General features: G+C 37.6%; 1 protein-coding gene across 4 annotated transcripts in view; it reads left to right on the top strand.

Annotated features, from left to right (window-relative positions):
* The window catches only part of LOC121731795 (partitioning defective 3 homolog), a 55,148-nt gene that overhangs the window by 31,592 nt on the left and 7,892 nt on the right, over window positions 1-15,664 (top strand). For 2 of the 4 annotated variants that reach the window (XM_042121424.1, XM_042121425.1), the window contains exons 14-19: window positions 5,787-5,909; window positions 8,579-8,702; window positions 9,248-9,403; window positions 9,713-9,812; window positions 10,240-10,307; window positions 12,691-12,777. In XM_042121424.1, the coding sequence (XP_041977358.1) occupies window positions 5,787-5,909; window positions 8,579-8,702; window positions 9,248-9,403; window positions 9,713-9,812; window positions 10,240-10,307; window positions 12,691-12,777 (658 nt within the window). Of the gene's footprint in view, window positions 1-5,786; window positions 5,910-8,578; window positions 8,703-9,247; window positions 9,404-9,712; window positions 9,813-10,239; window positions 10,308-12,681; window positions 12,778-15,664 lie in introns of all 4 variants that reach the window. The other 2 variants (XM_042121426.1, XM_042121422.1) reach the window with 1 other exon arrangement.

Genomic DNA, 15,664 nt, shown 5'->3' with positions numbered 1-15,664 from the left:
CTTTCGCTCTTGAAGATAGTCAGACATCAAATCTAGGGGCCTTCCCCGTATACCTTTGTTTTCTAGTTTTTTGATAAGAACGGGAATAATCTACGGTTCGGACCGTAGTCGCGCAGGTGTGCACGCCAGTTTTGAGTTGCAGACGCTCGTTACTGACGCGCAGGTTTGGCCGAAGCTTAACAATGAAGATTTAGTCTAGTTCGTAAAAATTATGACTAATGATAGGTACTTTAGTGTGATAGAATCGGGTACACACACCAATTATATCAAGTAAGGTTAATCACTATCAAGTAAGGTTTCGAGTAACTTTAGAGAGCAATGTCATTAGAATAATATACTTACCTACCTTCATTTTTCATACTAAATCCGAATCGAAATCATGCTGAATTAATATAGTGATTTCGAAAAACTTTAAAGCAGTATCACACAAAAACAAAACTTATTCTAATGCATGGAGTTTGATGACAACACTGCGTTACTCTACTGCAGCGGTTCTCAAACTTCTTTGAGGGCAGAACCCGTTTAAGAAGTAACATTTTTGAAGTACCCGCAAAATAATAATGTTTTTAATAAAACAACGTATTTCTGTGAAAGTTGAACGCACTTCTTTATTGCAAACGCGGATTGTACAGAGACCGGAAAAGTAACAAAAAAATACAGATTATACTAGTTTGCTTATTTGATGTTACCATAAACAATTTACATATTTTTTAACACCCCAACTACAGCAAATAAACAAACATCCTTTAAAGAAATAACAATATTTAACTTAAACTTAATCACTGTCTCTAGACACAAGTCCCAAACCCATAATACATTTATTATGTCGGACAGAATTTAATGATTTGGTAAGTACATCAGCCGGCATATCTGTTGTTGGCAAATATTCCAAATTGATAATATTATTACTGACTGCATCTTTAATAAAATGATGTCTTATATCTATGTGTTTACTTTTCTTATTACACCCATAATTTGCCACTAACTTCTGAGCACTTTGACTGTCATTATACATTGTTATAGTACAAAGATTACCAGTAAGTTCATATAATAAAGATCTTAAATATATTGCTTCCCTACAGGCCTCAGCTATAGCCATATACTCGGCCTCCATGGATGACAATGCCACAGTTCTTTGTTTCCGGCTCTCCCAGGATATAGCTGATCCCGCCAATACAAAACAATAACCTGTATACGATCTACGATCTACAGTATTACTTGCCCAATCAGCATCAACATAGCCAACAAAACCAGCTGTATCTTTAACATATTTTAAACAAAAATTCTTAGTTTTCTTAAGATACTTAAGAATTCTTTTTGCATAATTCCAATGAATTTTTGTATGACACTTATTGAATTGACTAAGAAAACTGACACTATAGGATATGTCAGGTCTTGTAAGAACAGACAAAAACATCAAACTTCCAATCAACTGTTGATATGGAATTTCTTGATCACAGTATTCTGACTTATTAATATCTAATTTACATTCCATAGGAGTACTAGCAACTTTACAGTCTAACATATTAAATTTTCTTAATAAATGGTCTATATACTGTTCCTGATCCAAGGTAATTACATTTGACACTTTATCAATTTTAACTCTCATACCTAAACATTGTTGAACCTGACCCAAATTCTTAATCTTAAACTTAGAGCTTAATACAGAAATTAACTTATCAGTCTCTATTTGATTATTGGAATAAATATAAAAATCATCAACATATAACGCTATTACAATTTTAACCTCATTATTCAATTTTGTAAAAACACATGGCTCTCTATCACACTTTTTGAAATGTAACTCACATAAACATTGCTCTACTCTCTCATACCATGATCTAGATGATTGCTTTAAACCATAAATTGCTTTGTTTAATTTAACAATCTGATTCTTATTTGAATCACAATTAATAACAGGTTTAACCATATAAATGTCCTCCTTAAGAAAACCATTTAAGAAAGCTGTTTTAACATCTAAGTGCGTGACATCTAAATTTAACTGAACAGAGAGTGCAAACAATAGTTTCAAGGTAGAATGTCTGACCACTGGTGAGAAAGTCTCTTCGTAATCAATACCAGGCCTCTGTGTGAAACCTTTAGCCACTAAACGTGCTCTATAGCGTAAACTATTATCACTATTTAATTTTGTTTTAAATACCCACTTGCACTGTACTAATGTTTTATCACTAGGTAATTCACTTACAGGTGTCCATGCATCATTTTCTTCAAAAGCCTGCAGCTCCTCCTCGATTGCCTCTATCCACTTGTCCTTTTCTGGCCTCTCCAAAGCTTCACGGAGACTGACAGGATCTTCAGAGACATTTGGATTAGACTGTGCGATCCATCCATATCGATCTGGCTGCTTTCTGAGTCGCTTTACTCGTACTGGGGACAGTTCTGTTTTCTTGTCTGTCTGATCGTCATCAGATTGCTGTAATGATGAATCTAAATCAGTATTTGCATTAAAATAGTCGGATTCCGAAGACTCTATACTCAAGGGACTCAAAATAAGTTCATCCTTCACTTCTTCGGCATCAGGATTTTCTGACTTCTCCGAATCAATATCCCCAACTGGCACTGACACAACTACTTTATCTGTCTCATTTGTTTTAATATTTTCATGTATGATTACATCTCTACTAGTGACAATACATCCTTTTATTGGATCATAAAGACGATAGCCTTTAACATTTTCCGAAAATCCAACTAAAATATGTTTCTTTGACTTAGTATCCCACTTAAGCCGTTTCTCTTTCGGCACGTGTACCATCGCCTCACTGCCAAATATGCGGACGTGACTTAAATCTGGCTTTTTATTTGTCCAGAGCTCATACGGAGTTTTATCATTTAATCCAGATGCAACGGACCTATTTCTAAGATATACGGCAGTATTTGTTGCCTCTGCCCAAAACCTCTTATCTAATCCTGCATCAAATAATAAGCAACGAGCTCTTTCTACAATTGTTCTATTAATCCGTTCACTCATGCCATTTTGTTCAGGTGTATAAGCATTAGTTTTCTGGTGAACAATGCCAAATTGTTTTAAATAATTTTCGAAATCATTACTACAAAATTCTAAGCCATTATCTGTCCTGAATACTTTAATATTTCTATCTTGTTGATTTTCTACCATGCTTTTAAACTCTTTAAAATGTTTCAAAACTTCACTCTTTGCTTTAAGAAAATAAACAAAGGCCATTCGGGTAAAGTCGTCAACAAAAACTAGGAAATACCTGGATCCACCAATTGAAGTAGACTCCATAGGGCCGCAGACATCGGCATGTATTATATCCAGGGGTTCACTGCTCCTCGTACCAGTGTGACCAAATGGCAGGCGTGACTGCTTTCCTTCACAGCATACTGTACATGTACTTTTGTTGATTACTGACTTATCTGTGTATGATATTCCCGTAACTGCACCATCTTTCATTTTATTCTGGTCGTTTATATTCAAGTGGCCTAATCTCCTATGCCACACTTCACTACTAACTGTTGAAGTAGGAGAAAACAGACAATGTTTATGTTCCACTGCCAGCTTATAAACACCATTTTCTTGGTTTGCTACGGCCACCAGCCTTTTGTTTCTATTGTAAACATAACAGCAATTCTCCTTGAATTTTACGTGGTTTCCATTCTTGATCAGCTGACTTATGGAAATCAAGTTGGTTGTGAGATCAGGAACACACAAGATATCTTTTAATGTTATGTCATATTTGCAACTTGGAGTTGTACTTATGATATTGACATCACCCGAACATAATACTGGAATGACATTTTGATTAGCTGCCATAACTTCCTTGATAATCGGTGAATATGATGCATTCTGTATCATATTTTCATTTGGCGTCATATGAGCGCTTGCGCCGCTGTCCAAGTAAAAGTCTTGTTTTTGATAATTCCTCCCACTCAAGAAGATTGCAGAAAAAGCATTCGTTTTCTTCACTTGCTTATCTGTTTGTTTACATTGAGACTTGTAATGCCCAAACTGTTTGCAACGATAACATTTTATGTTTTTCTTCGTTGGTCCTGACTCTGACATTGACAATCCGCCGCCATGATTATTTGAGCTGTCATTTTTGGCACTGCTGCCAACCTTTTGTCGATTGTGCTGCCCTCTGCTCAAAAAAGCATTTCCTTGCTCGGAATCGTCATTGGCTGCAAGGTCAATCAACTTTGTCTTCACTACGTCACCTGTAATGGCGATTCCCGAATGTTCTATCGCCATGATCATTGGGAAGTATTTTTCCGGCAATCCCGCTAGCATTAAGCACCCAATCCACTCGTCATTAACAGAAAAACCAGTTCCGGACAGTTTCTGAGCGGTTTCCATGATTTGCGTCACATAATTCGTCATTGAGTCGCAGTTGTCTAGACGAATTGATATTAAATTTCGTAATAAAGTAATCCTTCGCGAGAATCCGGAGTCGTCGAACATAGTTTGTAATTTCTGCCACAAATTCTTTGTAGTTGAAGCGTCCTTGATGTGGACGTATAATGACGGGTCGATCGTCAAAATTAACTTGGCTTTTGCTTTTGCATCTTCTGCAGCTGCGTCTTCGGCACATTCCTGCTTTATGTAGTTAGCTGTACCTTCCAAGACTAACAGGTTCTCTGCTGCAAACGCCCATTCATGATAATTATCGCGCCCTTTTAACTTTGGCACGTTAGTCAGGAACGCGGTCGAAGCCATCTTGCAAAATTTTTCACGTTTTATACAAAACACAATTTTTATGCAAAACTTGATGCTTTTTTCTATGCTAGCTAAACTACTCATTGAATTAACTGAATTAATCCCTAATAAGCGTATACTGAGCCCATAACCTAATAAAACAACGTATTTCTGTGAAAGTTGAACGCACTTCTTTATTGCAAACGCGGATTGTACAGAGACCGGAAAAGTAACAAAAAAATACAGATTATACTAGTTTGCTTATTTGATGTTACCATAAACAATTTACATATTTTTTAACAGTTTTGTCTTTAAAAAAATTGTCTCTGTGCTGTTGTCTAATCACATTTCTAACAAACGAGCAAACGGGTCACCTGATGGTAAGCAACTTCCGTCGCCCATGGACACTCGCAGCATCAGAAGAGCTGCAAGTGCGTTGCCGGCCTTTTAAGAGGGAATAGGGTAATAGGGGAGGGTAGGGAAGTGAAGGGAATAGGGGAGGGTAGGGAAGGGAATAGGGTAGGGGATTGGGCCTCCGGTAAACTCACTCACTCGGCGAAACACAGCGCAAGCGCTGTTTCACGCCGGTTTTCAGTGAGCCCGTGGTATTTCACCGGTCGAGCCGGCCCATTCGTGCCGAAGCATGGCTCTACCACGTAAAGATTTAAATAAAAGATTGTATCGCTCGCGGAGCCCCTTGAGAATGGCTGCTCTACTGTATAATATAATATTAATCTATATAATATATATAAAACTCAAAGGTGACTGACTGACATGGTGATCTATCAACGCACAGCCCAAACCACTGGACGGATCGGGCTGAAATTTGGCATGCAGGTAGATGTTATGACGTAGGCATCCGCTAAGTAAGGATTTTGATCAATTCCACCCCCAAGGGGTTAAAATAGGGGTTGAAAGTTTGTATATAATAATACTTCTTAACGCGAGAGAAGCCGCGGGCAAAAGCTCGTATACACATAAGACAGTAGTGCAAGTTTAAAAACAATATTACGATTTTCAAAATCTCCGATTACTGTCTGAACTTTTATTTACAAATTACTATACTTACTAAAAATTTCTTGAATACTAATATATTTTTAAATTTTATTTGTAGCACTGCAAGTTGGTCCGTCATTGGGTATGCGGAAATCGTCTAGCTTGGAATCTCTACAGACTGCCATACAGGAGAAACAGAGGAACCCACGCAACGAACCCATATACGCACGGGCTCATCCACGTAAGTTTATGCAATACTTTATTGACAGTTTATAGTTTGTGCGTTCTAAGGCTGGCTTCTCACGGCGTGTGATATCACAAGCCGCGCCGCGCCGAGCCAGCTATTACGAGCGAGCACGAGCCACAGGCGAGCACGAGCCACCCCTTCTCACGGCGCGTTATATCACAAGCCGCGCCACGCTGACAAACATTCAAGTAAAATTAAACTTTATTAACACGATAATAGATATCATTTTGTTCTAAGTCACTACGTTAAATAAGTAAATTTTAATGAAATGCAACTTTATTCACTAGGCAACTAGGTTGCATTTCAATCTATGCCGCTAATTTTATTATATTAAGTTTAATTCCTTTATTTTGATAACAGATGCCGCTGCTTGGCGGCTACATCGCGCTGTAGCTAGCACGAAGATATTTGATAAAGGTATAAGGTGATTAACTAGTATGAAGTTATTTCCATTCACACTCACTCTTGGTGTTGTAGAATTATCATGCCAGAGCGATTTTAGTCCCAGGGTAGCCGTACAGACGGATTTCGTGATGTTGTGCTCGAACAGAAGCGTCATTCTTCCACCAGTACGAGTGGAAACATAATAATAATTATTATTGTGAATTATAAAAGTAGTATAGCATCACGGGGAACTGGGAAGGTTTTGAGCAATAGCGGCATAGATTGAAATGCAACCTAGTTGCCTAGTGAATAAAGTTGCATTTCATTAAAATTTACTTATTTAACATAGTGACTTAGAGCAAAATGATATCTATTTTCGTGTTAATAAAGTTTCATTTTACTTGAATTTTTGTCGGCGTGGCGCGGCTTGTGATATCACGCGCCGTGAGAAGGGGTGGCTCGTGCTCGCCTGTTTGCTCAAGCCGCGCCTTTGAAGTTACCGACTTTAATCGGATCGGGACGCGCCTGCACGAGCCGCGCCGCGCCACCCCTTCACATGGCGCGTGGCTCGAGCGGGCGCGGCGCGGCTCGTGGTAGCACACGCCGTGAGAACGCAACCACGCCACCACTTTCTTCGGGCGCGTGGCTCGAGCTGGCGCGTGATATTAAACGCGCCTGCTCGAGCCAGCCCGAGCCACCCCTTCACACGGCGCGTGGCTCGAGCGGGCGCGGCGCGGCTTGCGATAATACGCGCCGTGAGAAGGCACCATAAGATGATATGGGTGACAGTTTTCATGTTCCTTGCTACGGGTTTTTTTACAAGAAAACAAAAAAAATCAAAATGTAATAATTTATATTCCATCTACAAAAACAAATGTTTCCCATAATAATTGTAAATGAATAAAAATGAAAAGATGCTAAATGCTAACTTATTAAAAAAAATTATAAATATTAACTGTGAAATAGGAGTATAAAATTATTGTTACGAAAATATTTAAAAAATGTCATATGCATTAAACGGAACTTATGTCAATAGAGATTGACTCTGTTGAATCGAAATCAAATCGATAAAAAAGGGCGGCCATCTTAAATCGCCGGCACCACTGTAATGTCAGTACGAAATCGATAATTTCGATTGCAATTCCTTTACGAAGTGATTCGATATTTTTAAACTATCGATTAATTTTTGTTAGGTAACTTCCCTACTATTGTCAATTATAATGTGTCACGCATATCATCATAAAACGCACAAACTATAGTAAGTAAGTACTAAGAACTAAATATATCAATTAACACTGTTAGAGGACATGCCACTAAGGGAGATCTCCTGATCGAGTGAGGTTGTATAGTCGGTCAGGCCGACTATCGCCATTTTAGACGTCGCATAAGTCTTGCAGAAATTTCGGTAGCTCGATCCAGGATATTGCGCTTTTTGGTCCGCTACAATAGACAACTTAGTTTAGAGTTTTGTACCATCGAGGAAATTGATTCATAGGCGATGACGGGCCTATGTGTCTACTGTCTATGTCTAGTGTTAGGGTTGATTCAGACCGCAACGCGACGCGTAGATATGCATTTCTAAATTTATATGGATTTGACAGATTCGCAAGACGTCTCATGCATTTGAAATCTGTCAAATCCATATTTTATGTCGCGCCGCGCCTCGCCTCGTCGCGTTGCGGTTCTGATTGACCCTTAGTTGTGATCTGTTGGCTGGATTTGACATACCGCGACTAAATCACATAGGTCTGCCATCTACCTTAATCAACTTCTCTATACAGGGTGTAACAAAAATAAGTGATAATACTTTAGGGTGTGTACATGTTCCTTGTAGAGAGTTCACTGTGAAAGTAGCAGCGCCGAAAGACCAAAAATTTTTTTCATTTTTGTATGGGGAAACTCGTGACGCTCGGGCCCTTGCCCATACAAAAGTGAAAAAAAAATTTCGTCTTTCAGCGCTGCTACTTTCACAGTGAACTCTCTACAAGGAACACGTACACACCCTAAAGTATTATCACTTATTTTTGTTACACACTGTATACAAAGGTTATAATATTTGTAGTGTAAGTATTGATAAATGAAGATGGATACGCCTACCAATGGTGGGGCTGGGAAGGGATGGTCGCCAGACGGGAGAGCTGTCGCTCACTTCTTAACCAGCCGTCACCAGAGACCAGAGTATAGTAGTGTTCAGTTATAGCCCGCCCGCCCAGCCATTGTACATACTGTACAATATTTAACTCTTCCAATCTGATACTAACTGTACCAATACTCTGCAGCTCTGAAGCACTGGCTGACGGACGACAGCGCGGCGCCGGACACACTCGTGCGGGGTTCGCCGCAGCAGTCCTCACTCTCGCACAAGAAGCCTTCCTTGCTGAAATCACTCTCCACTATGTTTAGGTAAGTTTAGTCATGGACCATGTATAATTCCTCCATGGTTTAATTCAAAAAGATTTGTTAAATGAGCTGTTTGCTACTTGCATACAAAGTTAACAGGATGTCATTATAGGGTGCGTTTCCACTGACGCGGAGCGGAGCTTAGCGGTGCCCGAATTGACCAATCGTGCTATTCCAGCATAATGAGCGAAGAGGAGCGAAGATTTCGAGCATGGTGATTGGTCAATTCGGCACCGCTAAGCTCCGCTCCGCGTCAGTGGAAACGCGGCCTAACGATAGTATATTTCAAAATCATTTCAAGATTTCATCCACAACACGAGATAATGTCTTTTCTGTGTTGTTCGTTTCGTTTATTCGTAGGTACGCAACGAGTATGTAGATACACTTAGCGCTAACTTGTAGAATCTATATAAATAGATTTTAGAATCTACATTATTTTAGAATATAAATAAATTTTAGAATCTACATTTAGCGATATTCTTGGGACTTTGTAAAATGTTACTGCAGTTTTATGAAACTATACTTAATAAAATATCTTCTCTGTTCAGAATCGGCAAGCCCCACAAAAAGACTGACACTGAAATATGCGGACGATCGACGCCGGGGCGGTCCTCAGAGAAATCGTTATCGAGGGAGGCGCTAGAGAGGCATAGCAGAATAGACGAGCGGTTAGCAGAGAGCTCGGAAAGGGAACATAATTTGAGGTAAGTAAATTACTTTTACTTGATCAATTAGTAAAACTATTTTTTTCTTCATTACAACATTATGTACAAAAATCTTATCGTAGATTACTATTAAGTTCTACGTAGATGATTTGGCGGGTCGATAACATCGTCTGCTGCCTGGCGAATATCTAACGGTTAACAATATGGTCGCTTTAAAAACGGTCATACTAAAAGCCTTGTAGGTCCTATTGGCTATTACTTACCACTATCCTTGTAGTCAGTTAACGTAGATCTGTTTTATTATTTAAATTATTATAATATTTAAAAATGTTGTTATTGTTTGTCTAGAGAGGAAAGTAGAAGAAGCGAGCGCAGCGAGCGTACAGAACGCTTGGCGCGCCCGCCGGAGCGGCGCAGCGCACGCACCGCCCCCTCGCACGCGCCGCAGGTAACATAATATTACAACATTATTACAAGAAAAGGAACGGACATATTGGCTGAAACTTTTAATATTTATGTTTCGAATGTACGATTTAAAGATATTTCATTTTGTTTTACTACTGACCTTTTTTGTATATTTTGTATTTCGACGTAAAACTAATGTTGATGTAAGTACTTATAATTTTATTTTCCTACTATGTAATAGGTAACTACTACTTTACAGTATTTACCACAACAACATTTAACCAAACAAAATTAAACAAATAATAAGGACATAACATTATGTTGTTTTACATCAAAATACGAAAATGAAAACGTGCAGCGTGAATTTGATCCAAAGTACATTTTCCCTGCTTATTTGTCGAACACGACATAATACAAACAATAGATACAGTTACCAATATGAAAGAAATTAATTAATAACAATCACTCAGGCCTTGGACAGCGCCTGGGGGCCGACCGGACACTACGTCAACTACGAGGAGATACAACACAACCTCAAGTGAGTACCTATTTATTACTTATTAATTATTATTATATTAGTTAGTTATTATGTATTAGTAATTAGTAATTACCATAAAGTTAATATACCTCGCTACAATGATATTCTATGTTACTAACGTAACTAGATTGGAAGTTTACGGTAGCAACGCGTTGCCACTTCGAAGATGCCTGCAGGCATATCTCACATACATAATGACATAACGAATATATGACTTGACATTGTCTTTTGAACAAAAAAGTGGTTACGCATTTCTGAGAATCTTTTGTAAGACATTGCTACTCTAGTATTTTAGAAACTCATTGCCTCGCTAGGTATGTTAACTTTATGGTAATTACACTTGTACCCTGATTTTGCTATCCATAATTAAAACGCTTATGGTTTCGATGCAGATTTGGTTTAAAAAAACTACAATAATATTCTCACGAAATGTTAAACCTTTTTTTTGATGCGCAGGGGAAACCCTTTATGGGTGCCCCGGGTTGGGGGTGTGACTCAGTTCAGCTGAAGCACCCCGGGGGTATGTGGGACTCCCGGCGAGAAGCGCCGAGCTTACCTAACTACTAAAACTACCTGCGGTTTGTCTTTAGCCGTATACGGAGGAACGTCCTGGCTCTGTATAACACAGGACTCCCTCCACGGCCGGTCTACCTCATAGGAGACCGGACTTTCACCAAAATAAGGGAACGCTTCGGCAAACTGAAGCGTTCCCCTCGGCGCCGGGACTAGCTAAGCCGGGCAGGTTCCCATCCTTGCCCGGAGCCCCGGATTAGGGGGATGTTTGGAGGTTCGCGTAACGACGCCTCCGCACTCCCGTCCTACGCCGGCGGAGCGGAACGGAGGATGGGTCATCCTCGCTGTTCCACTCCGCACAAAATGTTAAACTTAAGTTAATGGTGTTCTGATTGGTCAGAGCTAATGATCAATCGTTTGTCGTATACTATTTTGATGGTTAATTAGAATACAGACTACATCGAAGCTGTGTTAACGTGGAAATAAAATATCATAATCGGGGTACTGTTTGCAGTTTGCACACGTGTAGATTAGATTGGATCGTAAACGGAGTATAATAATGTCAGTGAAAGGACTACTCCCTACTACTTACCCTAACTACTCCAGGGAATACTGTAACTAATTAGTAATTACTTAACTACTAAAGGGAGTGCTAATTAGTGATGACACCGATACAACTATTTTAATACTTACAGCTTTGTTCCTTGGTTGGTACAGCAGTACCTCTTAAATCCGAACCCCGAAAGTTTAAAGTTAAACTCCGTCGGTCTAAAGAGGCACTGCTATAGTAGAATTGGGATTCCTACTATACTATAGCTTGTCAAAAAAGCGTACACGCTGTACACAATTTTGAAATCACATAAAAAATATGAAAACCTATTAAATCGAGATAAAAATGTGCAAGGTGATAATATTTAAAGTGTTTAAGCGTTCTTTGTGGAAATGCAAGGAGAAAAAAAACACATTTTGAGCGAAATTATGTTTAAATGTAGAGCTTGTCTAACTTAAAATGACGCGACCCTCCCTCGTATTCACAGTACAACATTTTTCATTTATATATTATCAACTAGCGAAGTGGTGCGGCGGGTCATTTCGAAATTTTCGAATTAGACAAGCTCTACTGCGTCTACTATTTCTTGGCAGATTGTATATCAATTGTCAACATCTTTTTGGTACTGCTAACTAGCTATTACATAGCAACAATAGCATTAACAGTGTTGTAATCATGAATGATCGTAGTTTGTAATGAAGCTCATTAGCGCGACTACATTCGTATAATAGCCAATTATTTTTGTCGTTATATCACTGTTGGATCATATAACTATAAATAATAACTCTTGCTAGGTATCGTTAAAGCTTCACATGATATTTTTGGGTTTTGATAATTTGATAAGTAATTATTATTGGTTATGGCTTACTTAAATTGTTGAAATAAGATCCCTCCAAGAAGGCCTAAGGTTCACGCTGATTTGGATAAAAGTCAACATTGCGTTAAACATATTATATTGTTGTCTTGTGGGTCTATTTAGGCGTCCCCCACATTAGGCGTGCGCGAACTTGTGAGCGTGCAGGCACGAGGACTTTCACAGTGAACTCTCTACAAGGAACACTTATATATATATATATATATATATATATATATATATATATATATATATGGAGTCTCGGAATCGGCTCCAACGATTTTCATGAAATTTAGTATATAGGGGTTTCGGGGGCGATAAATCAATCTAGCTAGGAATCATTTCTAGAAAATGTCATTTTCATCGGATAGCTAGTAACATATTATATCAACCCAGGCTTAACATTCGCTCACCTCGGCAATTATACTTCCTGAATGCAGTTATTAAACATGTGTCAGTGGTTACAGCGCGCGGCGGGAGAAGCTGAGCGAGGTGCAGATCGGGCAGATGCGGCGGCAGGTCGACGCGCAGCGCGCCAAAGCTGAGGAGGAGAGGTGAATATTACTTATTGGCTGTCTCTTTCACTGGCTATAGTGTGGTCAGTCAGTGGTCACAAAGAAATACAAAATTATCTATTGACGTACCACTACTTGCCTTTATAATAAATAGCGCAAATATCACAATCGCATATTTAAAGTGGCAACGAAACAACGACAAACAAAAGTGATAAGTTGGGAAATATCAATGTATAAAATTGTACTTGCCACCCGGTATGTCGAGGCATCCGACCAAACCAGTGATGATCGAAAATAGTCTTTGTTTATTATAGTATTGGATCCGACCGTAAAATCCTGCAGGAATCGTTTTTTTCGATCAAATATATTTTAAAATAATCTTTAGAACGTATAGAATGGATTAATGTTGGGTTGCCTTGTCAAAAGTAGCCGCAAGTACCTCAAATTAAGTTTAATGTTCATGAGATAAATGCATAATTTGTATGAATATTTTTTTCAGTAAATTTTACATCATTTGAAAGAAAATGACGAGACAAAATAAGGTATAAATAGTTGCCAGCTCTAAGTCGGCCGCAACCTAGGGTTGCCAGCCCGTAAACAGACATAGTTCTTCATCAAAATTGAAGCATCGATTTTTTTAATAATTTTGATACAAAATTAAAGTTTTATGCATTTTGTGCACGAATATCTATGGTTGCCAGTTGCACGATAGCCGCAAACTGGGGTTGCCATCACTTTTGTTTAAGACAAATGTTCAGGCCTACAATTATTATGCCTGGCAAAATTTGAGGACGTCGAGAACCCGCAAGATTGCTATTTTTATTTAACAGGCGTTTTTATTTTTATGCGTAGTGTCCTGTCATTCCTCAATGTCATTACTTAGTTCTTATTTTTCTATTGAATACACGCCAGTTTGTATTACGGGCTTTCATTTTGCTCAATTAGAGGCAACCCAACATTAATCCATTCTATACGTTCTAAAGATTATTTTAAAATATATTTGATCGAAAAAAACAATTCATGCAGGATTTTATGGTCGGATCTTAGGATATTAAGACCAGGACGAATTTTGCTCATCACGAAAGTCTAAATCGAAATACTTACAGTATATAGCTATTAATAAGTTTATTACCCTAAACAAACTAACACGTGGACTAATGGTTGGTCACAAAATGGAGAGGTCTTACGGCCGTTCCCAATATTTGATCTATCTCTGGTTTTGCCCTACTAGAGATAGGAATAGCTCACAATTGACATAAAATATATGTCTCTTATGTCTAATGTGAGCTATTCCTATCTCTAGTAGGGAAAAACCAGAGATAGATCAAATATTGGGAACGGCCGTTAGTCTATCTGCAAGTGTATATAAGATACGTAAATATGTGTAGGTATAAGATGCTGGCAGTTCCAAGATTAAATTCTCTAACGAGTAAAGTTGTCGCAGTCGTGATTCTGTCAGACGATCAGACGTGTGCGTTTTTATTTAATTTGTAAAAAACATTAATCGTTTTAAATTAAAAACTAGTATCAACAAGTTTGCAATTAAACGCAATAAAATTTAATTTTCTCAATTAAAAATCCAATTACAGAAATTCTCCGTTTGTGTAAATAAAGTATGTAATTATATTATAGTTAATCGCTGTGTTGCCATCCTTGAAAACAAAATGTCCCGGCGAATAAAGAAATGTTGCGTAAAAAAGAGGTCTTTATACATTAAATACAAAATGTCAAATAAGAATAAAAATGATAAAAAAATGTACAAAAACTATTCTAAAATTCTTAAAAATTGCATGCATAAATCTAGGAAAATTGATAACATAAAGTACATAAAAAATTCTACTAACAAATGCAAAGCTTCATGGAATGTGATTAAACAAACAATGACAAACAATAGAGCTCTATCAGAAATAAACACGATACTAGATGAAAATAATGAAAGTATCACGAATCCTACACTAATAGCAGAACAATTTAACAATTTTTTTACGCGACTTAATAAAAATACTGACATATTACAAAATAATAATAATGATAATAATAATAGTAACGGACATGATAATACAATTAGTAATAATATTAATACAATTTTCTTACGACCGACAACTCCTCTTGACATTCACAATATAATTTTATCTTTAAAAAATACAAAATCTACTGGATACGACGACATTAATACAAATATATTAAAGAAAATTGCAAAATTTATAGCGCTACCACTGTCGCACATAATTAATCAATCATTTGAAGAAGGCGTTTTTCCCACAAGATTAAAGTACTGTATTGTAAAACCGCTCTTCAAAAAGGGCAATAGAGACAACATGAACAATTATAGGCCGATTACATTAATACCTGTCATCTCAAAAATTTTCGAAAAAGCCATTTACCAACAAATTGAAGCATTTATAGCAAAATATAATATTATAACTCCTCAACAATATGGCTTTCGAAAAAATTGCTCAACAAACCTAGCATGTTTCAATTTAACAAAAACAGTTACGGAAAGCTTGAGTCAAGGAAATCGAGTAGTCTCTATTTTTCTTGACATGTCAAAAGCATTTGACCGTGTAAATCATAAAATACTCCTCGATAAGCTATCAAAATATGGTATACGAGGTAACGCTTTAAGCTGGATTGCCTCTTACCTACGTAATCGTTCACAACGCGTAGTAATAACTAAAATAATAAAAAAAAAGAATGGGTTCTTCAAAAAGACCTACAGATCAAAATACATCGTAATCGATTTTGGAATTCCCCAAGGAAGTATCGTAGGGCCTCAACTGTTTCTTTTCTATATAAATAATTTCCCAATAAGTATACCCCATGACTCTATTTTATTCGCTGATGACATTACTATAATAATTAAAGACAAAATTAATAATACTTTGACATTCGAAAATGAAATTAATAACACTCTTAATTTGACAAA

The sequence above is a fragment of the Aricia agestis genome, chromosome 11, assembly GCF_905147365.1.
Source record: "Aricia agestis chromosome 11, ilAriAges1.1, whole genome shotgun sequence".
In the NCBI taxonomy this organism is placed as follows: domain Eukaryota; kingdom Metazoa; phylum Arthropoda; class Insecta; order Lepidoptera; family Lycaenidae; genus Aricia; species Aricia agestis.
This window is presented reverse-complemented; position numbering and strand designations above follow the sequence as displayed.